The sequence below is a fragment of the Oxyura jamaicensis genome, chromosome 8 (assembly GCF_011077185.1).
Source record: "Oxyura jamaicensis isolate SHBP4307 breed ruddy duck chromosome 8, BPBGC_Ojam_1.0, whole genome shotgun sequence".
Lineage (NCBI taxonomy): Eukaryota > Metazoa > Chordata > Aves > Anseriformes > Anatidae > Oxyura > Oxyura jamaicensis.
Genome location: NC_048900.1, coordinates 22095347 through 22119907, shown reverse-complemented (window position 1 = coordinate 22119907; position 24561 = coordinate 22095347). Strand labels below are relative to the sequence as shown.

At 40.6% G+C, this 24561-nt stretch overlaps 1 protein-coding gene across 1 annotated transcript in view; it reads left to right on the top strand.

The window, feature by feature from the left end:
• Nucleotides 1-24304, top strand: part of TESK2 (testis associated actin remodelling kinase 2) — a 76909-nt gene extending 52605 nt beyond the window's left edge. Inside the window, exons 5-11 of the mRNA XM_035332966.1 lie at nt 615-761; nt 8657-8739; nt 10721-10796; nt 12427-12510; nt 13632-13718; nt 17296-17431; nt 19514-24304. Of these exons, the coding sequence (XP_035188857.1) occupies nt 615-761; nt 8657-8739; nt 10721-10796; nt 12427-12510; nt 13632-13718; nt 17296-17431; nt 19514-20523 (1623 nt within the window). The 3' untranslated portion in view covers nt 20524-24304. The remainder of the gene's footprint in view (nt 1-614; nt 762-8656; nt 8740-10720; nt 10797-12426; nt 12511-13631; nt 13719-17295; nt 17432-19513) is intronic.
• Nucleotides 24305-24561: the final 257 nt, after the last annotated feature.

Genomic DNA, 24561 nt, shown 5'->3' with positions numbered 1-24561 from the left:
TGGCTGATGACTTGTTTCAGTCTCTTATAGCATTTATCTTATAGCTAGTGCATGTTCCTTCTCATGAGGATTTCCATTTGATGTAGTACCGAACGCGGTGGGTATCAGGTTGCTGATTAGGGCTTGTAGATATAGCAGTAAAAAAGTGTAACTTACAGTAACATACTGTGATATTTTTCTTTGCTGCTGCTTCAGTTTAGGGAATTGATATCTGGGAACTTGATCAGGCTCCGTGACCCACACTTGGATACTTAGCCCTCTCCTTGCGTTGTTCTGCCTGAGAGCCAGCTCTTCATCTTTTTTTCATTTATGTTCCTCACACTGAAATGAGAGGGGGATATATTGTAGGTGTTTCTGAAAGGTCTATTTGAATATCAGCATTTAAGTATTATTAGTTGATGCAGTGGTAACTGTTGCATGCATCTTTAATGTGAATGCATTGGTAGAGGTGGGGAGCGGAGATGTTTTCAGCTTCTTGTGGTCTGCAAACTTCCTGCCTGCTTAGCCTTAAGGGAAAAAAAAGTTTTTAATGTATACTTGAGCTGAATGATGAATCTTATGTTCCTGATGATATCTGAAGTTAATTAATTACAAATGTTGTTTTGTCTTTTCAGTACATCAACTATGGTAACCTGGAGCAGCTATTAGACAGTAACCAGCATTTGCCCTGGACAGTGAGGGTGAAACTGGCTTATGACATTGCTATGGGAATCAGTTATCTTCACTATAAAGGCATTTTTCATCGAGACCTTACATCCAAGGTACCGTCTATAAATTGAAGGGAACTTTTAAATGAAGGTACTACAACTGGTTGGTTCGTTCTTCTCCTTCCAGCAGAGAGTATAAAGTGTGATCTAAGACACTGTGAGAAACAAATTAAAATACAATTTATAGTTTTAAAATCTTCCTCAAAACATGCTCATAGTTTTTGTGGGAGCTGAAGAAATAATTATCCTGAAGGAAGGTCATTCCTTAAATGAGTTCAGGTTAGGATTTCTCTGAAACCAACTGCGGAGTTTTTAGATTTTTGTTCTGAATTATGATTCAGTAATGAATTACATCTCTGGATAATTTAGCCTAACAATCTAATATTTGCAACAGAACAATCATACAAAGATCCCAAGTTGAGGAGATTATTACAAATGCACTTTAAAATCTTATTTTTGTTTTGTTTCCCAATACATTTCACAAATCTTCCTTCAACAGGAAGAGTGGCTGTTCTTTACCAATTCAAGTGTTTTTCACAGTCCTGTTTTATATTTCTTCCATTTCTATGGTCAGTAAGGCCCAACTAATTTACCTATGTTTTTTTGGTGGTCTTATAAGGACTGTAAAAGAGAAAAAGTTGGTTAGGAAAGAAGGAATCTATATGGAGACTGGAATGAAGGAATCTTGTATGGGAATGGAAAGAATTAAAAAAGAACTCCTAGAATCTCTGGTGGGCTGGTTTGGAATTCCAGTTCTTGAATAGACTAATTCAGCAATGTAACTCTATTATATCATACAAGTTAAATTCCATGCGATGAAAATTCAAACTGCCCTGATTTGTTGTTCAAACACCAATGTTGAAATGAAGCTTTCATTTCAATGAAGTTTGATCTTAAAAATGTTTAATGAGTTCCTTGAGATCTGTTAAGCTTTTTTCTCCCATTTGTTTTAATGACCGCATCACAAACTAAGACTTCTCCATTGCTTCAGCGTACGGGCAAGGCACCTGTATTGTTTATGACTGCTGACACTAAGACTGTCACCTCTTGGTGAATTTATTAACTATCCTTCAGAATGGTATTTCAGTGGCAGAGTTTTCAATGGACTCAGATCGGTCTGAACAGCTTTGGTGACAGCTTGTATGGATTTACTTGGCTGAAGTAGCTAGCTAATTCAATCTCAGCCACAAGTATTGACTGCTTTTAGTTTCATAGAGCTCTGGGAACAAATTGCCACAGTATTCACACCGGATCCTGCCATCCACTGCAGCCTGTGATGACTGCTGTCCTGTCTGCTAATGACCCTATTTAAGCTTACTCAGGACTTGTAACATGAAAATACCCCAAAACTCTCTTGGGAAGATTTTATAATGTCACTGCAGCCAAAAGCGTCCAGGAAAAACATTATCTTATTCTAAGGGGAGCCATTTTTTTTGAAGATTAGAAACAGCTTTTATAAATAAAAACTCAGTACAGTGTGTTTGAAAATCCAAGTGACTACTAGTCTTCCATCCACTTTTTTTTGGAAATTATCTCAATGTATTATTAAGCAGATGAAGGACATGCATTTAGCCAAGGGAAAAAACATTCGGGTAGGTGAAAGAAGTACTTCACTGAAGTCGTAAAATGTTTCTTTGGATGGCCTTTCAAATGAAAGGTGCTGAACTCAAGAGCATCAAACTTACGAAAAAATGCCCAGACTTGAAGGCATGTCAGTTTGTGATAGGCTCAGAAAGCTCCATTTAGGTCACCTTGGAGTGTGCAGATAAGTGCATAAAAATAACTGAAAAGATAATTTACTGTTCCCCTCTTTTTTTCTCAGTTCATGATGAATTTTAGCGCATTTAACAGTGGGGAAATAGAGTTACTGGAAGGAACCAAAGTAACTAAGGAGATTGCCTGCAGTATTTACCATAAACACGTGCTGTGGTGGCTAGTCCTATGAAAATCCATTTCCTGAGCGTGAATGCCTTTATTCAGAGCTTTGCATGATTACGTATCATTCTCTGGAGCTGCCCTAACAACGCTTCAATGTTATCTGTTGCTCAATTGGTGTAAGCCATTGTTTAGAAAATGCAGGGGAGGTGCATGGTTTGTGTACCAGCAAGCACATCAGTGGCCACAGGAAGTAGTAAGGGTTATTTAAAAATAATAAATTAAACAATCCCCATTTAACACCACCACCACCACCACCAGCAAGAATTTACAAGTGCTTATTCTGTGTTTGGGTGGGTCTTCACACTAAAGGTAGTGTGTGTGCGTGGATAAAAGTTTATCATCAGCTGCATTCCGGGTAGCTGGTTGTGCTGTAATGCTTTCCAGTCCCTCAGTTTTATTTTTTATTTATTGAAGTGATGCATGCACTTATCCTTCCTATTCTTAGGAGGTGAAGTAGATGAAACACCAGACTTTTAAGCGCCAGGGTACTTGTGAATTTTACTAGTGGAAATGTATTTTGTATTTTACCAGGTTTGTACTGCTGGTGGGATGAGTTGCCTTCCATTCTTACCAGTAAATAGTCAATGTTTGAGCAAGGTGAAAGATTTCAGAGGCTCAGTCCTTGGGGGAGAGCTTGTGAGCTGGACTGGGTAAAGGTAGATGCAATAGTGTTCTGTACTGTGCTTCTTTGGTGAGCTTTAGGAATTGATGTGAGGACTCCATTAATTACCTGAGGGTGAAGATGAGGATTTAGACAAAAGTCAGGACAGATGTTGAGTTTGCTGGGATGAAGAGGAAGGAAGGTATTTTTTCTAGAAACTTACCTGCCTTGATTGAACTATAAACTGAGACTTTCTATGCAGGAGTGTTGATATATGTTTGCTGGATGCATAAAGGCTTGAAGGAAAAAGTAACCATCCTCTGTCAATCTAGGATTGAAAAATTAATTGTTTCTGACAATTAGTGTATGGCAGGATGATCTCTCCCTGCCTAATTGCACCACGTGGATGGTAGCAGAGCAGTGTTGTTACTGCAGAAAGCCAGAGGGAAAGAACGGCAATGAGAAGCAGATGTAGGTCAGTATAGTCGATGTGGCAGCCCCCAGGATATGTCAGGCCTGACACCCCTCTTGTGCCCTTCCTGCTGCCCTGTTGTCACAGTGGGAGAGCTTGCTGGAGGGGAGGGCTGGCTGGGCAGCTGGCATTCACCCATGTTGTGAGCAGCTCAGCCCTCGGGCCCTGGGCATGGGCTCCTGTAACTCATCAGCTTGGTCTGCCCTGAGTGACGGCAGCAACCCCACTTGGATCTGTCGGAAGTTGAGGGTGGTAGGATTGGCTCTTCCCAGCCTGCAGACGGTAGGTGTGTGCCTTTTGGTTTTCCAGAACTGGGTGTGATTGAAAACAAGGTCCTACAATCAATAGTAGGTGGTAAGCAGCTTCAGGTAAGCTCCATTGGTGATAAAATCTATGAAGGATTTCCAATCTCTAGGCCAATATACACGTGTGTGCGTATTCATGCCAACGTACACTTCACAGTAAATGTGCAATGGCTTGCCCTTCTTTCATGGAGAGATGAGTAGTCTCAGTTACTGTGGGGCAGAATCATGCATGTAAGCAGTCACTGTGGACTACCTGATGTAAGGTAAACTCACTGCCTTCGGGCTTGAGAGCGACATCCCCTCACTCCCTACCTTGTGCGCTGTTTTTGTGTTCAAAACAAAATAAATCCCAAGCAATGAACAGAACCTTTGTCTGATCAGTCTTCTACTTGCTGCTGCTCTAAGTCCCCTTTGTGCTAGACTGAGCTCTTGCCTGGATATTTTGCACAGCACAGGAGGGTTTGCACTGGGGAAAAAAAAAAAAAAAAAGCTGTTATGGTTTATTTCTAATGATAACACTAAACTTTTACTGGTACTTTGAGACCAAAATGGAGCCTGTCCCTTAAGCTTACTGGTCTTACTTTTAAAAGCATGTACAGTATTGTAAACTTCCTGTTGCACATTAAATTGTCAATGGTGTTTCTGCTAAGGGATGGCACTTTAAACACAGATGGTACATTTAGGTATTTTAATTCAGTAACAGTCATCAGAGGATTGCAAATGACACATCAGGAGTATGTATGTCTCTTTTCTAGAGTGCAATAAAATCTGAGGAGTTTAGCTTGTATGTCATAAAACAAAACGATGAGGTTTCTTCATCTAAGCAACTTATTTTTAACTCTGAAACTTTTCAGTCTATTTTCGGTTTTGTTTGTGTAAAAGGGAGAGTAGAATATTGCATTCATCTTAGTAGGATTATGCTGTGCAAAGCAGATGTTAAGCTGCTGTAACACACAAAGGGGGCTTTATGTTCTTTCACATCTGTCTCTGCATAAACAGCTCCGTTAACTCTTTAGGGCTCATGTACAGAACTCCCTGCTTTTATTAAGAGACTGCCTCAAGAAGGGCTGATGGGGTCCCAATTTGGGGTGGGGGGGGGGTGGGGGGGTGGGGGGGGAAGAGAAAACATCAAGAACCCAACTGAAGTCAAATACTGCCCTCTGTGACCATGTGAGCTGCCAAAGGAAAGAATATCCCTCTTTATGTAGAGGTCCAAGGAGAAAGCTTGAGAAGGTCTTCGTGTTTTATTGCCTTGCAGCTTACACAAACAGTGCTCTAGTAAGTCAGACAAGTTTCCTTAAAGCCCATGTTGTAAAGCTGCTTGACATTTCATCTGACTGGCAGTTTTTGAAGCTGTCCTTTATGCTAAAGAGGAAATTGAACTCTTGTGTCTCTGTGCCAAAATCCAGTAATTAAACTAATTACCAAATTGATGCACGTTTTTTGTATAAACTGAGAAGTGTAAATTTGTCAGCAGAAAGAACACATTATGCTCTGTACTTTTTCTACTAAAATCACCTCTAGCTTAAATTTTATTTTCAACCTTTCACTCTCAAATGGAGCTCTGTGCCTTTTTTGATCCTGATTTATCTTGGTAGCAGAATGTGAATGCTTAAAACTGTCTCGCTGTTTGCACATAACTACCAGTTACCACCTGCTGCCGGCTGTGTAACTCTTCTTTTCATGAATTGCAATTTAAATCTGGTAACGGAACTGTCCATGCCATGAATTTGGTGCAGTGCTGGGTAACAGCTTTACGAGGATGGGAAGGCTGGTGGAGGAGTGTGGCGATGCTGGCGGTCATCCTTAGAGCACTTGGAGAATCTCAGCACAGTGAAGCATTGCCACCTGCAAAGCTTTCTCCTGAAGGAGCAGTATGGGCTTGAAAGGTGGCATCTGATCATGCTAGTATCCACTGAAAGGCTGTCCTGATTTTGGTAGAAACAGGCTTCCATCCTTCCTGGGTTCCAAAAAATTGATACTTGGTTACATCAAAATTTGCACCGGTTGAATTAAATTGGTTTAATTTCACTACAGCACTGCCTTTTTTTTTTTTTTTTTACTAGTCCTTGCCACCTGCTCACAGTTAATAATTGTAGGTAAAAAGTCATTCCTGCACTTACCCTAATGAATTCAAACTCAGTACTTTTCATATGCAGAAAAAAGGCAGACTTCCACTAATGAAAGCAAATAGTTCAGCTTCCTTATTTACATCATTTAACATTGTGCAGCCCCCTACAGCAGAACAATTGATGAGTATTTATAAAATGTAGCCCTGGGCTTTTCCCCGTTGCCTTGTGGGGGTGTCCTGGCCTTGCTGGCAGAACCTTTGGAGCAGAAGGGATTCTGCAGGTGGGGTGGGATGTCCACGTCAGTTCTGCTTGATTTCCCAAAAGGTCTGCGCTGAAGGGGAGCCTGGCTCTACAGCATGCAGCTCCTGCTCATCTGGGAAGGAGCTCAGAGCTGCCAGGTAGCATTACTTGGCAGCTAGATTGCCTGCTCTATTGGTTTAATTTGTTTTATCCAGGAATAATCTACTCGTGTAATGGTTCTGTGCTGCACCTGAGTGCTGGGGCTGCCTGGGGCTCAGGGGGGAGTAGGATTGCTCATCTTTGGTCAGTAATGTGTGGATGTCAAATGGGATGTGATTGTGTACTGCTGAGAAGGGAAATTGTCTGTCAGGTTTGTGTTGTGTTTAAGCCTTCCTTTGTTATCAAGGCAGCCCTGCAGATTACCGTGAGTCTTATGCTCAGTACAACTGTTTCTACAGATTTTTTTGTTAAGAAAACAGTTCTTGACCTGAATTAAAATATTTCTCTGCAATCTTTGCAAAACAGGCCTTATTGGAGAAATAACTCTAATACCCCAAACTCAGGTGGTAAAGTGAACTACTGCGTTCTTGCTACTCAAAATGAACAAGATGTCAACAAAGTTAATGCAAGATGAGAAGCTAGATTTTAAAAGTAAATTTCTTTTGAATCAGAAATTTTTTAAAATGACAAATTATGAATCATCTTTTGCTGAACAGCCTGTGTCATAAAATAAACTGGTTTATGCAGTGAAGTATCAGGGTCAGCATTCCATTACACTATGAAAACTCTGCTGTCCTCACAGACTTGTTTCTGTGGTGCACAACGAAATGCCCAACGGCTGAATCATTTGAGTAAGATTTCTACAAAAAAGTTTTATCCTTCTCAGTTTAAGTCCACTTACAGCAAGCAAATGTTTAAACAGAGGCGAGCTGAATGAATGTGCTCTTTGATAGAAGATAACAAAGCCCATAACTGAGAAGCTTTACTGCTCTTTGGGCAAGCGCAGTTGATTTAACTTTGTACATGTTTATGAATCCCCAAAGTAACTGCACTTATTACACTTGAGTCACGCTAAACAAATAGAACTTTGCACCTCGGGAGGCTTGGATGCCTTTTCTTTACGTGATTGCAAGTGTGTCTCTCTTAACCTTTTAATTGGCAGGAGGAAAACTCACTGCGTGGCCTGAGCCGCAGTCATCTCTGAATCTGTAAACAGCGATGACCTGAACTTGATCTTTTAGACAAGGGACTCACTTTTCTTGGTAGCTGCATTATACAGACAAGCCAATACTCTGGGGTCAGTGAGGGGCTTTTGTACGTCCAAGCACAATAAAGCCAGTAAGTGTGTTTCCTGCTGTTCAGCTAATTAATGCAGGGTACCACTCTGCAGGAGTCAGCGGTGGCTTTGCCGCCTGTCGCTGCTATTGTACCGCCCACAGAAGGCTGTGGAGTAAGGCATGTGTAAGGGACTGAGTTCTGTCTTGCCCCACTTTTTGTAGGACAGAAAAACTTAGGAAGTCAGCTTCCAATTCATTTGGTCAGAAGGAAAAAGGTGATACTGGAATGGTCAAATGATACGTCTGAGTTGTAAATAAAAGCAACAAATATAATTTGATAATACCCTGCATGTGATGTGTGGCTGCCAGACCAGAATTATTTGTGTGTGTCCTTAAATTGCCCTTCCTCCTGACACTGGAAGGGGCATATGAAAGGAAAAGATTGACAACTTTTTCCTATTATCCTTTTTCCCTTAAATCAGATTTATGGTATACTGTGGAATAAGGAATTTGATTTGAGACTTTAAAAGCACTTATGACTTTGCAACATCTTGCATTTTCTGATGGTAATCTGTTGTAAAGCAGAGAGTTCCTTTTAAGTAATTAATATAGCAAAATATACAAAACCACTGTTCTGATAACCTTGTATCCTGGTCAGGTCCAGGACCTGAAAGAATACTTAAGGTGTCATAGCAAACAGCGTGTACTGCATACTTGAGCAGTAAGGGAATTAAACCATCTTAATTCTTGCTAGGACCTAGCTGGGTATGTGCTGCCTATGACTGCCTGCTTTCTCAGCAAGTTTTTAAGTGGATTATTAACTAAGTGTAAGACTGTTTGCAGCATCTTAAGTTTGACAGACTTGTGATTGTGCAGGGGGGAGGGTAGGGGAAAAGGGTGGTTGCTTTAAGGGAAAAGCGTCTCATAGACAAATGTCTTCCAAACAATATCTTGTAACCTTGTTCCAGATTTAAAATAAATAAAACAAATGGTATATGGGTTTGCGTGCACAGACAATAACTCTTCTCTTTATTTTCCCCTCAGAATTGCTTAATAAAACATGATGAGAATGGATACTCAGCAATAGTGGGAGACTTTGGTTTAGCAGAGAAAATTCCAGATCACAGGTACGTGAACTAATCAAAACGTAGTGAGAGTTGCAGTGTGGTTGCAGGTCAGAAGCTCAATTAAGCTGAGTTCCCAAGGCCATTGCTGCATTCTGATATAAAATTTGCAACAAGCATCCTCAATCTTCAGTCTAGAACTGCAAGCTGTTTGGTGTTTCAGTTCTAGTTACTGTCCATTCTGTTTTACTGGTGTCATTTATTCTCAAAAATTGCTCCAGTGAGTAAAGGATTTACCCAAGTTTTTTCAGTAGATCTTCCAAGCAGGCATTTTGGAGTTTTGTTATTTAAAAAAAAAATAATAATCAAAAAAAAAAGAAAAGAAAAGAAAAGAAAATCTGGATTGGGATGATTTTTATAATAAATGTCCTCTACTGATTCCAAATAACTCTAGCTCCTTTCCACTTTTCTAAACAACATTCAGTGGCATTCTGTTATTTTTCTCTGTAACCTCTGTGTTAGTTAAGATCCAAGTTGATAAAGAAGAGAGATTAAAATTACTGTTTAACAGTAGCTCAGCATTTTTCTCTCCATGGGATGAAACTGTGAATTCATTTGAGAAGTGCACAGTTAAGGTGACTGTCACAAGCTATTGTCATGATTTGAAATAGTCTTCTTGTCATCCCTCTGTTAGGGAGGTCAAGGACAAGGATTTAATTGTCCTCTCATCTGTATATTGACTTCTGTCTTTCAGAGTATTCTGACTGTTAAATGTGCAGTCAAATACTCTCTGGTGTGTGCTTCAGTGTAAAATAAATAAAAGCCTTCCAGCTCTTATGACTGCAAAGAAAACAATAAAAGTTGATCCCAGCTATGCACTGGTTTTAAACTGCACATATCCCAAAACTGTAGCTTGGGAGGTCTGAAGGCTTGTGTTAATGTTGGTGAAATACTGATCTAAAAGCTTAACAAAGAGAACACTAATTCCATACTACTGATAAGCATAGCCAATGTGTATCTTGTATGCTCCTGTGGAATCCCTACTTTTTAAGGTTCTTCTGAAAGCTGCAACTGTATCAATAGGAAGCCATCATAGAATCAGGAAGACATCAGTGTGATTTTAATACCCAATTTTGAGATGTCATGAAAACTGAGAGTGTAGCAATAGCTAAATCAAATACCTTGATACTAAATAAATAAGATAATGAAAGTGTTACGGTAGCCACCATTTCAGTTTGATCTAGCCTTACCATCATTTTCAAATGCAGTTGTATTGTTTCCAGTTTTCTGGCTAACAACCCATGGTTTTAGAGGCCTTTAGAGGCCTTTTCTTTGTAGGTGGTCATTCCAGGACAGCTGGGGGACAAACTTGATGCCTTTTTTTAAGACTGTAGTCTTCAACCATATTGGAAACATTGCAGAGATGTCAAATCAGCTCTATTCTACTTACTTTTAACTCTTCCCTACTAAAAGATGTATCTGGTCAATCTTGACTTTTTTTTGTTTGACAAAATATGCAAGCAGGCTGTGCTGAATACTTTGGGAGCTGCCTATAGGTATACATGTAGGGATAATTGCACGTCCTGCTGAATGAATAGAGAATTTGACATCTAGCCAGGAACTGATCTCCATAAGCCTTTTTAAACATATATGAAGGAATCCACTTTGCCAAGAGTTTGGAAAACAAAACTATTGAAATATGTGACCTGAAGATAAAACAATTGAGGGGGAAGAAAAAAAGGGGAGGGGGAAGGGCTCAGGCACTTATGAACTGGAAATACAATATGTTGAGTAGTTGACCTAGGCTTTCTTTCTCTTTCACCTTCTCTTGCTATTGAATGTTCCAGTAACTACCGTAGCAAATGAGAGTAAAATGTAGTATATTATGGATCCCACTTGTATAGACTTCCCTACAGTGAAAGTTTCTACAGATGCTTGCAGTTACAGAAGGTTTATAGCAATGTGTGAATCAGGGCAATTCGTTAATGATTATTCATTTCTCTCCTCCTGCTGCTCACCCTCCAATATATACGTCTACATACAGTGAAAAGTTACCAGTGGTGGGGTCACCCTTCTGGATGGCACCAGAAGTTCTCAGAGATGAACCTTACAATGAAAAGGTTGGTACATGTGAATAGACTTGTCAAGTGTTTCTTTTCAGTATCTGTATACCAGACTTAAGATTTCCATAATATTATTGTTATTTTTTCATTTGTCACATTCCTATACTAGGTAGGTCATTCAGACTGAGTGTGAGGGTGAGTCGAACAGCTAATAATTTTAATTCATGGAATAATTTCTTAAGCAGAAATAGAAGTACCTTTAGCATAATTCACTGTTATGCTGTTTCCATCCTGAAACACCCCATGTGCAGAAATGTGATAATTACTTGTCTACCTAACACAGCTTGATTTGACCAGGTCTTGCTAGAAATGTCTGGTGATACTTGGCGGTGGTTACTTTCCTGACAATAGGTTAGTGACCTCCTGTTAGAAATAAGAGGTCTGTAGTATTGTACAATTACTTTAATTAAATAATAATCATAATAATCAGCAGTACTCAAAGGTGATGTGCCTGGATAAAAAAATGTTCTCCAAAGGCATTTCTTACATTTTTTTCTATTGGTGGCACTGGAAAATGTTTCTTTTAGTGGAGCATCAGATCACACTAGGCTTTAGAAATAGTAGTTTTCTATCAAGTTGTTCTTTACTCAGGGTTTCCTCTGTCATGTGCAAAGATGTTCTCTAAAACACAGTGTAGTTCAGCCCTGCAAGAGCAACTTTTCATGATAAAGCCCACATCCTGTACCTTTTTTTAGCTAGTTGTCAATATCTGTTTAATTGTTGGTACTTTAAACATAGAGGAAGGCAGTAGTAACCACAATAATAAATGTAATTGTTACTATTTCAAAGCTTTGAGAGTTCCAGTTGACCTAAATTAATAATAAAGTACCCAGATATGGTGCCACATTCTTCGCTGACCCTAGGGCATGGGAGACTAAAGAGGAAGCAGGTCTCTATCAGTGTGAAAGGTAACACACAAGCCTGCCTTATACCTGAGGGTTGAGGGATGCCAGTTTCTGCTCTGCAGACCTTTATTGCATGTTTTCCCAAATGTTATTACTTGGTAGATTCAGATGGGTGGAAATGTGAGGAACTGTGCAGCTCCAGGGATACTCAGATAGGTGATTACTAAGCAGCATGGAAATTTCAATGGAAAAAGAGGGGGGTATACGATGGTATCTCAAGCTTGGTGAGATTCTCTTCTACAGAGGTGCTGAACTGTGAGAAGAGGGGAAAAGTGTTACATTTTTCTGAAGAACAGCATTAATATTCTGGATAAGCTGTGTGCATGTGTATTCTAAACCCCTCTTTCTAACCACAGTGATATATAGGCATGTCATATTTTGGCTATGTTTTTAATTACTCCCATCTGTTAGACATCAAATGCAACTTTACCATTCTTTATGCAAGGAAAGATTTTTTTTATGTTGCTGATTTAATAGTGGCTTTTTTTTTGAAAGAGTTTAAAAATCATCATCGCTGTTTGTGCTGCAGTAGGGTTTTACTGTGAGCATATGTTTCTTCACATGGAAAATATTAGTTATAGTGCAGTTCCCTCGTGGTTGTAAGGCTGTGGTGTTCGTTTAGTTGTTCTCGATAACCATTTGGGGGTAAGGAGAAACTCAGTAGCAGATAAGAATAGTGTATTCATAGCTGAACCATGTAGCAATTTATTTTTTCCTCCTAGGCGGATGTGTTCTCCTATGGTATAATTCTGTGTGAGATCATAGCAAGAATACAGGCAGATCCAGACTATCTCCCTCGCACAGAGGTAAGTGGTAATGTTCATAATGTTTGTGGGAGGTGGTAAATATGCCATGATAATGGCTGGCCTTTAGATCTTCTGGCACTGCTGCCAAAGATAGGATGAATAGTTGTTACGCTAAAAAGAGCGTATAAAAGGCCTTTTGTATTCAATGTTCTTGTTGTAAGAAGCTCCATTGAAGACGTATTGACAGATTTTGTGCAGCAGCAGTCATCGTGGGAAGTCCTTTCAGAAGCTCCAGACCTGTCCCTAACTGTCGGAACGTTGAGGGTGTTGCAGGACTTTCCTTTTGTAGTGTGATAGCTCACAGATTTCTTGCTGGGTTCAGAACAGAGCACTTTTGACATGCTGCATCCTCTAAGTAGCCCTGCCTTGTGAAAGGGGCAGGAGTGATGTTAGCAGGAGCTAAAATGAGCTCACCCTTATTTTTACATACACTGTGCTAAGCATTGTTGTTCTGAGCTAAAATTGACTAATCAGAGGAGATGCTTCTTTTTTCTTCAGTTGCCTTTTGGCTGAGTTCCATCTGCAAGGCAGCTTTTGGCCCTCCATAGGGGTCTTCCAAATTGCCTATCCACCTCCAGTTCTGAAAATGCTTGTCTTGAACCACAATATGTAAAAGATCCTTTTGTTTCTCTGTCCTTCAAATCTTCTTATAGAAGTGCATTTAAGGAATTGGATAATTTGTAACACCAGCCTAGTAGTACCATGCACTGAAAAATTAACTACTTTAATTGGTGAATTTTCATCATAGTGAAGCCTCTGGTTTTACAGCAGGCTGTTAATTTTCACTATGAAAATCACTGTGGGTGAAACTTGATAGTGTAGAATATAGCTTCCAGATCCATATGGGCAATACTTCAAGTGCAATGAATTGCAGTTGAATCCAGGAAGAAGGATGGGCTTTGAAGTCAGCTCATTCTCTTACAGGTATCTTGTATCAAATAAATCCCAATGGGAATGCTGCAGTTTGGAGTGTGCATGAAGTTTTCTCAAAACCTGCTGTATGTGGCTGCTCAGGGTTCATGGTTATTCCATTTAGGGATACCTTGAAAAAACATACTTTGGGCCAGTAGCAAACCTCACTTACATCTCTGCTCTCTGTGGTGTTTTTCTTGTTTGTACAGAATTTTGGATTGGATTATGATGCCTTCCAGCACATGGTGGGAGACTGTCCCCCTGACTTCCTCCAGCTGGCCTTCAACTGCTGTAATGTGAGTATTTTACCTGAAGGGGACAGGCCAAAACTGGAGTTAAATCCCTCTGGATGTTGAAGATAGAGCTTAAAGCCTGTACAGAAAAGACTTAAGCAGTGCACATTCTGAGAACCCAGAGAGTCCCTTGCATTTTTTTTGTGTCCCTTCCTTTCTCCTTACAAAAGAGTCTGACTTCTGCTTTTGCTGTTCCGTGTTCTGTCATGCCAAACAAACAGGTCTGGCACACTGAACAGCTTCTTGCAGGCTGCTCAGGCTGATCATAACCAGTTGTATGTTATTGACACTGGCTGGCCCTCGGGCTGACAAAATCCAGCTGTTACTGTGTACAGACCTACTGAGCTGTGAAGAAAGAATTCTGAGTTGTTCTCATAAACAGAGGGGACAAAATAGGGACAGGCAAATAAAGAGCAGGCACTAAACTAAAGTTTCTATATGCTGCCTTTTGAAAAGAGGGATAACCCTGTAAATCCCATGATTGTATTAAAAAAAATAAACCACAAACAAACAAACAAACCAAAACAAACCAAAACAAAAAAAAAAACAACTTTGAACCCAAGAACCCAAGTGACTTAGTATCAGTAAGGCTATAGGCAGTGTGCAGTACGGAGTACATTTCTGCTTGTTACTTGAGTAAAAGGATGATAATGCTGGATACCTTCATGGCTCATCAGCATGAAAATTTCAAGGAAGTAGATCCTTTTTGTGAATTATTTTATAATAGAAGTTACTAGTTCCTTTGGTAAACTGCTTAATCTGAAGTAAGAGAACCTGAGCTTCCACAAACTCAGCTGAAGCTTGGGATGTCAGTTTGCTCACCTGAAACTGAGACACCTTCTAGAATGCTTATTGCACAAAGCTCTGCTGAGGAAGGACACCACAACCAAACCATGCTGTAACTAGTAGTAGCACCATGACCTAGTGAGTGTTTGTAAGAAAACACTCAGAACAGGCTTTTTATTCCTGTCTGTTACTGATCTTCAGACTTTGTTTTCATGTCAGCACTGCTGCTGAAAGAAGCAGACTCATCTCTCCGTTCTTTTTAATAGTTGTCTTTGCCCCATGCTTGCTCTTTGCAGTGTAGTAGTACAGGTGCACATACTTGAAGGGAGAATGGCATTCGGGTGAGAATATGGGTGAGGGGGTGACTTCTGCTCTTGACACAAGGTGGCATAAATTAATGCTAGACGTGTTTGTGTAACTTACTCTGGACAAGCTATTTTGCTCCTCTAATTTCACCTTAGTACAGTGGTGCTTACTTCACTAGGACAGTGGTATGCTTGACTCATGTTTCTGAATTGTTTTGACTATGTGAGCATCGTAGGGTTTAGGTGGAAGTAGGGTTTGACTGTGGAAACTTCAGCTCCCAGCTGTAGTCCCCAGAAATTATGCAGCATCCAACACGTGGTGCTCGATTCAAAGCAATTTTTCAGCACAAATTCATGGTAGAACTGTACTCATGAAGAAAGGGGAAGTGACTGGTCTTACATTCTCACGTAAGAATTTGTTGTGTTCAGAGAAAAAGGATTTTCTCCTGATTATCATCAAGTGCTGTCTCCTGCATAATAAACGTCCATTCCCTGAACTGAAACTGGAAATGACTGTCTTGTGATCAAGCCATTAGTATGCTGATTTCACTGCGGAGCATATTGCAATTCCCTTACCACTTGCCTAGTGGAATGAAAAGGTAGCAAATAGATAAGGCTGTCTTATATCTTCCTAAGCATGCTGTACTTCTGTAATAGGTGATCTGTGTGATAATTTTTATATAGCTTTTATTATTTAATGGCTCGACAATCAGTGTAAACTGTTTAGCTCAGCTGATTAGCTGAACTAATAGGCAAAGCCCTGGGTTTTTCTACAGCCAGGAAACATGTTTAGGGCAGCTGAAGAAAACCAGTAAAAACAGATGTGTATGAGTAGTGGATTAAAAATTCTTTAGTTTGCTGTTATAAAGCATTTTTAAAAATGAATACGTGCAAGCAAGTCTGAAACCTACAGCTCCCCCAGCAAATTATAAGCCCTCTTGCATGAATGCTTATAAACATAATCACGTATGATCATGCAGAAGGCTTATGAGCTAAGGGTTGGGGAGCTGCAGCCTTGAGGAAGAACCTTCTATTCCATTTGAGTCAGAACTGAGTGATCAGGATGGAAGAGGCAAATGTTGCTCTGAGTCACTTTTTCATTGCTGCTGTTGTCCTGGATCTTCCCTAGCACAAACTGAAATAGCCACAGACCCATTCTTACTTTCTGCAGCATGCAACAGCCCTCTAATTTTTCCAGATTAATTTTGTCAGAGTACAGAGGATATGTCTTGGTGTTTTACCCTGGCCTACCCTTTCAGTGAAATAGGGAAAGCAGAAAGATGTTTTCCTATGCCAGGAAATTCCAGTTCTTGAATTCAAAGCAGGTGTGATTTTGTTTTATTACTGTATGAATGAATTTGCAGCCCTTTACCCTGTGTTGCTAGAAGGTGTTCTAGCATTGCCAATTGTACCAGTTCTCTTCGCAAAGATCCATCTCAGGACCTGCAGGGCAGTATCAGGTAGGTCTGAGGGGTTTATTTCCAACGCACCGCTGTTTCCTTTGGACTGGTGGTGATACCTGTCAGGGCTTGTCTGCTCTGAAAAAGCCTTTAGGGAGCTGGAGACAGTCAGGTCAAGCGGAATCTCTTTAATAGTGTAATGAGGTTAACTTTTGACTGCATAATTAGACAGTGCTACCTACGGTAGTTAAACCTGTAACACACATACAGGGTGAGTGTTCAGAATGCTTAAGTGCATTCTAAATTACTACTTAAATTAAGCTGCTTGCTTTCCATTACAGTTGTCATGTTTGGCTTTGTTTAGAGATGCATTTCTATTAGGGTGAATAAATAAATACATACTGATAAAACATACTGATGGCGGAGGCAAGAATATTTTACTAGAGCTAAAATAGTCTTTTCTGTTGTATTACGTTTGTCATGTAATCTGTCAGTCTTGCTTCCTCACAAGACAGACCGGTGCACTGAGCAGTATGGATAATTAACAGATGCAAAGATAAAAAATTTGAAAGTTTAAAATCAGCAATGCCATTCGGTGGGCTTTAATTAAAGCCACAACAGATGATGGAAGAATTACAAACTTTTAAAGAATAACATAACCAAGTTGCTCTGTTTTAATTCTTATTGCTTCATGCAGGCTTTGAAATTACATTGTTGTATAATCTCTGGCTGATAACTGGGGTACAGAAAGAAATCTTTGAACTGTGGAAAATGTTTAAAACAAATAAAACCCTCTCTCAAGTCCTGAGTCAAATAGCTTGCCACCTGTTCTTAAAAAAATACATCCTCATCATAGAATATTTCCAACTTGAAAACTAAACGAGAAGTGTAGTAGACATAAATTAGAACAGAACACTACTTTTCCCCTGCTTTACTTAGATTTTTTCCAATGGTAACACACTTATTAAAACAGTCTTGAATCTCTTCAGTTCCTTCAAGTTATCCTTCTGTCTGTCAAAACTAAGTATGGACAAACTAAGTAATATGGACAAACCCACGTGAAATGATCTGATTTCTGTGCATTCACAGATGGATCCGAAGTTACGTCCTTCATTTGCTGATATTGTCAAAACACTGGAGGAGACTTTGAACCGGCTGAGAAATGAGGACTGTGACAGAGACAGAAAATTTTTGAATCTTGACAACAATGAAAGAAAACCCAAAGGTAAATGTCTGTATTTGCACAAAAATTGCTGCAGGCTAATAGTGAGAGAGTACAGTGTTTTGGATTTTGAATACTGAGATTTCAGATATATATGGTATTATATATAGTTTATGAATTATTTTGCCTAAAGCCTGAAAATGATTTTGGAACAATGGTGCACTGTGCAGTGTCATTTGGGAAAGAACAGCTTTTCCTTAAAGTGCCTCAAAAGGTTGTGCCCACAAGCTCTTGAAGTAAAATTTAGAGTTCATTTGGGAATGTAAGTAGCTAAAAGCACATGAAAATCCATCAACTTTTGCTTTGCCCCTGCTACTTCTTAGCGCATATACATAATTTCTTTGGCATGTAATTTCTTTGGTATATATTATATGTAACACTTAGAAGCTACTTAAGTTCCCTCAGGAGGAAGAGCAGAGAAGATGCATTGTATTCTAAAGTACCTTAGAAGTATTGTGAACCGGGGAAAAGATGAATCCCTTATCTGCTTGGGAATGCTGGCCTCGGAGGGCTTTTTCTAAAGCTGTCTAGTGCCCCCTGGTGTGAGGAGCGTACTGCAATCAGCTCTTTGTGGGGGCATGTTCTGACTTCCTTCTCTATTAGTAGATTGCTGGTGTTGGAAAGAGAGGTACACTAAAATATATTATACAGACAATATATATACATATATGAAACTATATATATTTTAAAATCAGCTCTTTCAAACCACATGGAGCATGCACTTGTGATGTTTCTCCCCCACCTGGAAAACATCTGAGGTGTGAGTGAAAAAAAAAAACACAACAAAATGTTCTTTTTGTTTTCCTGGCATTATCCCTTCGGAGCACAGCTCAGATTTGTATCTTCCTGGAGAAGTGTTACGTGCAGTTCTTTGACTTAGATAGTCTTTCCTCAGTGGAGCACCTATAGACTAAACTGTGGCAACATTTAAAGGGAAAAGCAGAAGTCCATGTGCTCATTCTGGAAATGGTAATCAAAAGGAAATATTTCATTACATCCACTCAACTGTTATTGCTCTACCCCAGTTTTTCAGAGGCACCTTGAGAGCCAGTAGCAGCTGCATGTCCCAAACATTCAGGAAGCTAATGTATTTTCCAAAACAATTGCCAATTTCCCATCCTGTTGTAGTGATAAACCTTTTGATTTTATTCGTGTATGTGTGCATACTTTTTTGCATGCATACACCTACATATGTAAAGCTTTTTAACTCCTACTCATTAGAGTTAATTTCTCATGTATCCCTAATTTCTGTACTGGATAATGTACCGAGTCAAGGCTGGAATGATTTAAACTCCTCATGGTATCAGGAGGGCATTTATTTTGATCTTCGACTTTTCCCATCTGGGTGAAAATGTCACAATTTCTTTGGTGACTGTTTTGCATTTGCTTTCTTTTATGATCAGTATCATCAACAGATCTTGGGCGATCTTGCCTGGAAACCACAATGAGAAGTGTAGAAACATGCAAATTGTTCTTCTCCAAGACCGCTCTATGAACTTTCTGCTGTGTCAGTGTACAGGCAGTGAAGAGGTTTGAAGGAGCCCTAAAAACAGTTTGCATAGAAGACTGAAAGGACTTTTTCATTCCTTTCAGATTTTTGTAGTTTCCTTCCCTTTTTTCCTGAAGACAATGTTGTCATGCTAAATTAGCATCCCCCATAATGTGGGTGGCAAATTTGATTATAAAATAATACAGAAGCAGTCCGGTTTCACTGTCTCGACAAGTAAGATGGCATTTACTGAATTTGATTTTCCTCAGTTATTCAAGGTGACTTTTAATTGGTCCGAGGTGTGAATGAAGAGAACATTTTAAATGTAGCTTTGACTGGCTTTACGTTTAAAAGGTTGTGTGGCCAGGGCTGCCAAATCTCCAAGTTTGAAACCAGTAGTACACTGGGGAGAAGAGTGGTGTCATTGTGTATGCACAGGAACTTGTAAGTAACTAGCAAACGTGTTTGTGGAAGATGCTTTGGAACATCAGAAGTGCACCTTTTTCCTCTACAGTTATTGTGAAGGCTCTGTGAGGGAGCAGGCATGTGGGCATGTAGCTCCTTTAAACTAAAGGTATTTCTCTTCTTTTGCTCAGGGTCGATCGAAAAAGGACCAGGAGTAAAACGTTTGAGTTCCCTGGACGATAAGATCCCACCCAAGTCACCCCGTCCGCGTCGCAATATCTGGTTATCACGCAGTCAGTCAGATATCTTCTCCCGCAAGCCTTCCAGGAAGATAAATGTACAGGACCCTTACTATACACCAAGCAAAGGTTTAGGCCGGAAAGTTAATCCCTTCAGTGCACGGGAGGACCTCAAGGGTGGAAAGATAAAATTCTTTGATATGCCAAGCAAGTCTGTGATCTCTCTTGTGTTTGACTTGCATTCTCCAGAGGCAGGAGGTGGCCTGAAAGCCAGCCAGTCCCAGTTCCGGCAGGCATATAGCACAGACTGGCAGGAATTTTCCCTCCCTCCTGGGAGGAAGTGCAGATCACTTCCAGTCTCCCCTGAACTGCCACACAAACAATATGGCCTGTTTGGTGGACTGTCTTCAACCGTCAGCAGATGTGACCCAACCCAACTAAGTGCAGAGGTTCGGCAAAAACTCCTGAGTAGCAGTAAATATGGTGTGTCAGAGATTCCTCCCTTTCAAGCCAAGCCTCACAGGTCAGAATTTCTTCCTGTACCAGGACAAGAAGAAGATATGGACTGTTCAGATGGGCCAGTGTCCCAGGAGGAAAATGGGTTTTACCCTGTTGAGAACACGTGTGAAGATCCAGCACGTAATCAACCCTTAGCACTGGCCCAGCCTGAGCCACTATCTTACAAAAGGCTCCCAGCTGAGAATTCAGTGAACTCTGAGGGACATTCCTCACAGGTGTTTGCCGGTTGTCTCCCTTCTGAAGAGATGGAGGTGGAAGATGACCTACTGAAAAATACACTGCTGGAGTCTACAAAGTCTCTGTTCAGTGTTAATCCTTCCACGGTGCCGAGGAGAGAGGCACGGCCGTTCAGGGAGCACGATGGGGACAGCACTGCCCCATTGTCTCAGACCTCCTCCAACAACTCAGCAAGTGGCGACACGCAGTCGACTTGTGGCATATGAAGAGAGGGCTCAAACGGAACACGTCCTTGAGTTGTTCCCAGTCACTTAAACTTTGTTTCTCTGTGGTGCTGGGTTTCATACTCAAGAGACTCAGCAGATGGTAAGAATGGGCTGTCAAAACAGCTGCGAACAGCATCTGGAGAGACTGATTATTTTAACTTTATTTCAAGCTATGTTTCCTTCCTGATTTACTTTAGGAGGGGGAACTACTCCAGCCAGAATGTCCATGCAGGCCCTGTAGTCCCTTCCAAGAGGTGGTAGTGAGAAGCAGGCACCACGTAAAGAGTTTGACCTGGATTCCAGCATGGAGCATTTCAAGGCCTTAAGTTCCACACTGGGTAGAAAGAGCAAACTGTAGGTTTTCCCTTTTCCTCTGACTGACCAGCTGCTCTAAACTACTGCAGGTTTTGCATTAGCATTCTGCAAGCAGTACACGCGAATCAGAGCCTCTGTTCTGGAAATGGGCACAGAGATCTTTTAGAACTGTGCTGAGCAGAGCTGTGCTGCACCATTAAACGAGCTCTTCTTTCAGAAACAAAAGCCCTCATGCTGGTTGCAGTCTGCAGGCTGAGTCACATGATAAGTACTTTCCAATTAACAAGAACAACCTGTTCCCTGGTGTTTCTTGTTTCCCTTGGGATTTATTAATGATGCATTAGTGCAGGGAAGCAGGACACTGAGCACCACTTTCTTGCACAGCTCTTCATGTGCCTCGACCCAGCTGTGGAGGAAGATTTGCCCAGGGCACAAGAGGGGAGCCATCTTCCAGGTGCTGTCATTTCTGGGCTTCTTGAGAAACTGCCAGTTAAAGTACCAGTTGTACTGAGCTCCTGGGCCTTTTGTCTCTGAAGAGCTGAGTGGAGACAGTGATCTATTTCTGCAGAACAGTTAAATACAGCATCTAGATTAACAGCTGACTATCATCACTAAGATAGAACGGACACATTCACTTCCCTCTCTGGTAGGACATCCTATCTCATTGGTGCCAGCGCAGTAATTAGGGTTTCTCATTTAAAACCAGACTGCTTGGTGGAGGACAGGCACCCCCTGCTCAAGGGAAGCTGCCAGCAGTGTTGCAGCCACAAGTGCTTTTGGAGAAAGAGAAACAGTAGACTCACAGAAGGGCTTTGAGTTATCAAATTTAAGAAAATTAGCTTGTCCCCAATTACTTTTTTTCTTCTATAGAAAGGATCTCTTATCTTCATTAGTTTCTCCTGTCACTGAACAGGATTATCTACTTAGTACTTTTTTTTTTTTCCTTCCATCCACGAGCAGGTAGCTGTAGAAGAAGCAGCAGCATGTGCTTCCAAGCTGCTTGCTGGAACCAGTATCAGAGATCCCTGCTCTGGGATGTGATGCTTGGGAAAGCTTGTTCTGTGGTGATGTGTTCAATGTCTTGCCCTTCTGCTATCATTGCCTACAATGTGTGTTTTGTTGTTGTTGTTTTTGTTTTATTTTTTTATTTTTATTTTTTTAAACCTATATTATCATTCCTAACTGAGGTTTCATTGCATGCTCACTGAGCAGGTGATACTATAGCCTCTGAGGGGTTTGAAGGCCAGAGTTTCATTGAAATAGTCTGTTAATGCTCTTTCTGCTCTCACATAAGGATGGAAAATGTAAGCTGGTACTCCCTGATGGAAGCAAGACTTTTCCTACTCTTTTCCCATCTCCAGGAAAGGATGAAGAAGAAAGCCTAAGCTCTTTCTTGGCTGAGATACTGAGCTTTCTGGAGGTGTAGGTAACTATTCTGTGAATTATGACTTTCTCTTGTGAAATGTCTCAATTTAAGTGGCAGTTATCCCTCTGTAATGGCTGCAGAGAATTAAATGAGAAAGTGTCCTTTAGTTACTTAGCACAGTCTGTGCTGTGTTAGGCAGCCGTCAGCAGTTCGAAAAATGTCCATCCTTACCAAGATCACCTCTTGTGGCTCACACCTCTGCCTCTTGAAGGTGCTGATGTGTAGAGTAGCTTGTCGTGTGTATCCTGTCTACAGAGTACAGAGCAGCTTGAAGGGCTGGCACCGTGTGTGTAATTTCCTTTGAGAAGAGGGAACTGGTCAGCACAACTCAGCTGACGGCTGGCTGCCTGCCTTGTGCCTGCTTTTTTTCCTCTTTTATACAACTGTAATCTTTCAGGAGGGAAACCACCAGCACCAGCTTCTGTTGTCACAAGATACACGTAGGTGTGTGACTTCAGACAAACAAGCAATAATAAGGAATGGTTTACTTCTGGATCCCCAGGGTACAAGGAAGCTGTCCTGCAGCCTATAACCGTGTGCAGCCTCAGCAGAGCACAGGTGCGTTATCATCAGAGCTGACACCTCGCTGGGAAGCCTGTTGCCCTCTGACAGATGGCAAAGCCTGTGCAGCCAGGCTCGGGGTACCTCTAAAACACCTGTCACAGTGACCTCACCTGTCTCTTACAGCACTGTCTGTTAAAATGTTTTCTTGCCCTGAATGGCTCTTTTACAAAGCAACATGGCTAAGTTCTTATTTCCCTAAGCGTCTACTCTGAGCGCAGCCAGCTAACACAGGGCACATCTATCAACTTTTCTAGCTCTTTGTACCGAGGGGGAGATGTCAAAGAAATACCAGGGGATACCAAAGGCTCAGGCCTTTCCTGCATTCTTGGTCTGCATGGGAAAAGAGGCACGTGCATGAAACTGGAGTAAAAGGCCATCTTAAAATAGCTTAATGCCTGCTCAAACACAGCGTTTCCAAGGGTCTGGATGCAGTTGGCACTCACTAAGTCTCATTCCTTTGGTTGTGCAAAGCTGAATCGAGGTTGCACCTAGCGAGGACTCCTAGGTTTTCTGCCCATCTGAAGGTGCTTTTCAACTGGGGGCCATTTTCTGACAGCTACTGATGAACAGAAACACCAACGTGTGGTCAGCAAACTCCTTGTTTTATAGTGACGTGACAAAGTTTTATCGTGATTGGATTTTATCATGGTTTTTGACTTTCTTACAAGAGCCATTCTTGCTCTTTTAAAGGACTTTCTACACGTTGCTAGGTTCCCTGAAGAGATCAAAGCTGTTTTTAATTCACTTTAAATCTTTCTATGTTGAATTCATTTACATGTCTGTTATAAGCTATTTTTGTTGTGGTTGCAGGTTGATAAAATGCAACTAAGAGGATGCATGTGAATTGCTGCCCCTCAGAAACAGTGCAGACAAGGGGCTTTAGTAGATTTCTACTTGCTGGAAAGGCATCAATGTGTTGTGTAACAGAACATTGGTATTTTTTGCCAGTACGACTAAAGACACTTGAAGAATTCCTGTTTGCACTTAATGCTATTGTTTATATTGCATGTCACTACATTTCTATGCAAAACAAATAACCTTTTTTTTTGGGAGGAGGGGCAGCCAGATATTTGATTAAGTATAAAGATCTTTGCAAGATGATCTATTTTCATATTTATGAAGGAGTTTTACGTCTTAATATTTTGCAGACTGTAAATAGCTCAACTTGTAATTAAAGGCTTAGGAAGGAGTTTGTAGCTTGTGTATAATAGTAAGTTAACACTGCCAGAAAAAGAAAATCTTTGCAAAACAACTTTTCTAATATTGTGGATATTTATGAATATGTAAAGAAAGCACGTCTTGTTTTTATGTTGATTGACCTTCTGACTTTTTTCGGACTATAGAAATGGTGTATGTTTTATTGGAACTGCAATAAGAAGTAACCAAAGATGAATCCAGTTAAATATTTTCATAATTTTTTCTTGGTCAGGTTTTGTAAACTTTCCCATCTTGCTTTCAAAATAAAAATAAAATCAAGGGTGGAGTCTTGTGATTAAGAGGACAAGTCTAGGTTACACAAACAAAAAAGCTGGTTGAGCTGCGTCTTAAGCTATAGATGATATTCATGGTTGTCTTCAGATGGTATCAGTACTGAGTGCTGAGTTATAAACAAGGAGCACCGTCATCTTTATTGTGTTATTTCTCTCCTGCCTCTTCCTGAAGTGTTAACACTATTCAATCCATGAGACTCAAAGCGTTTTTTTCTACTCTGCCTTACAGTGCTCAGAAGAGTA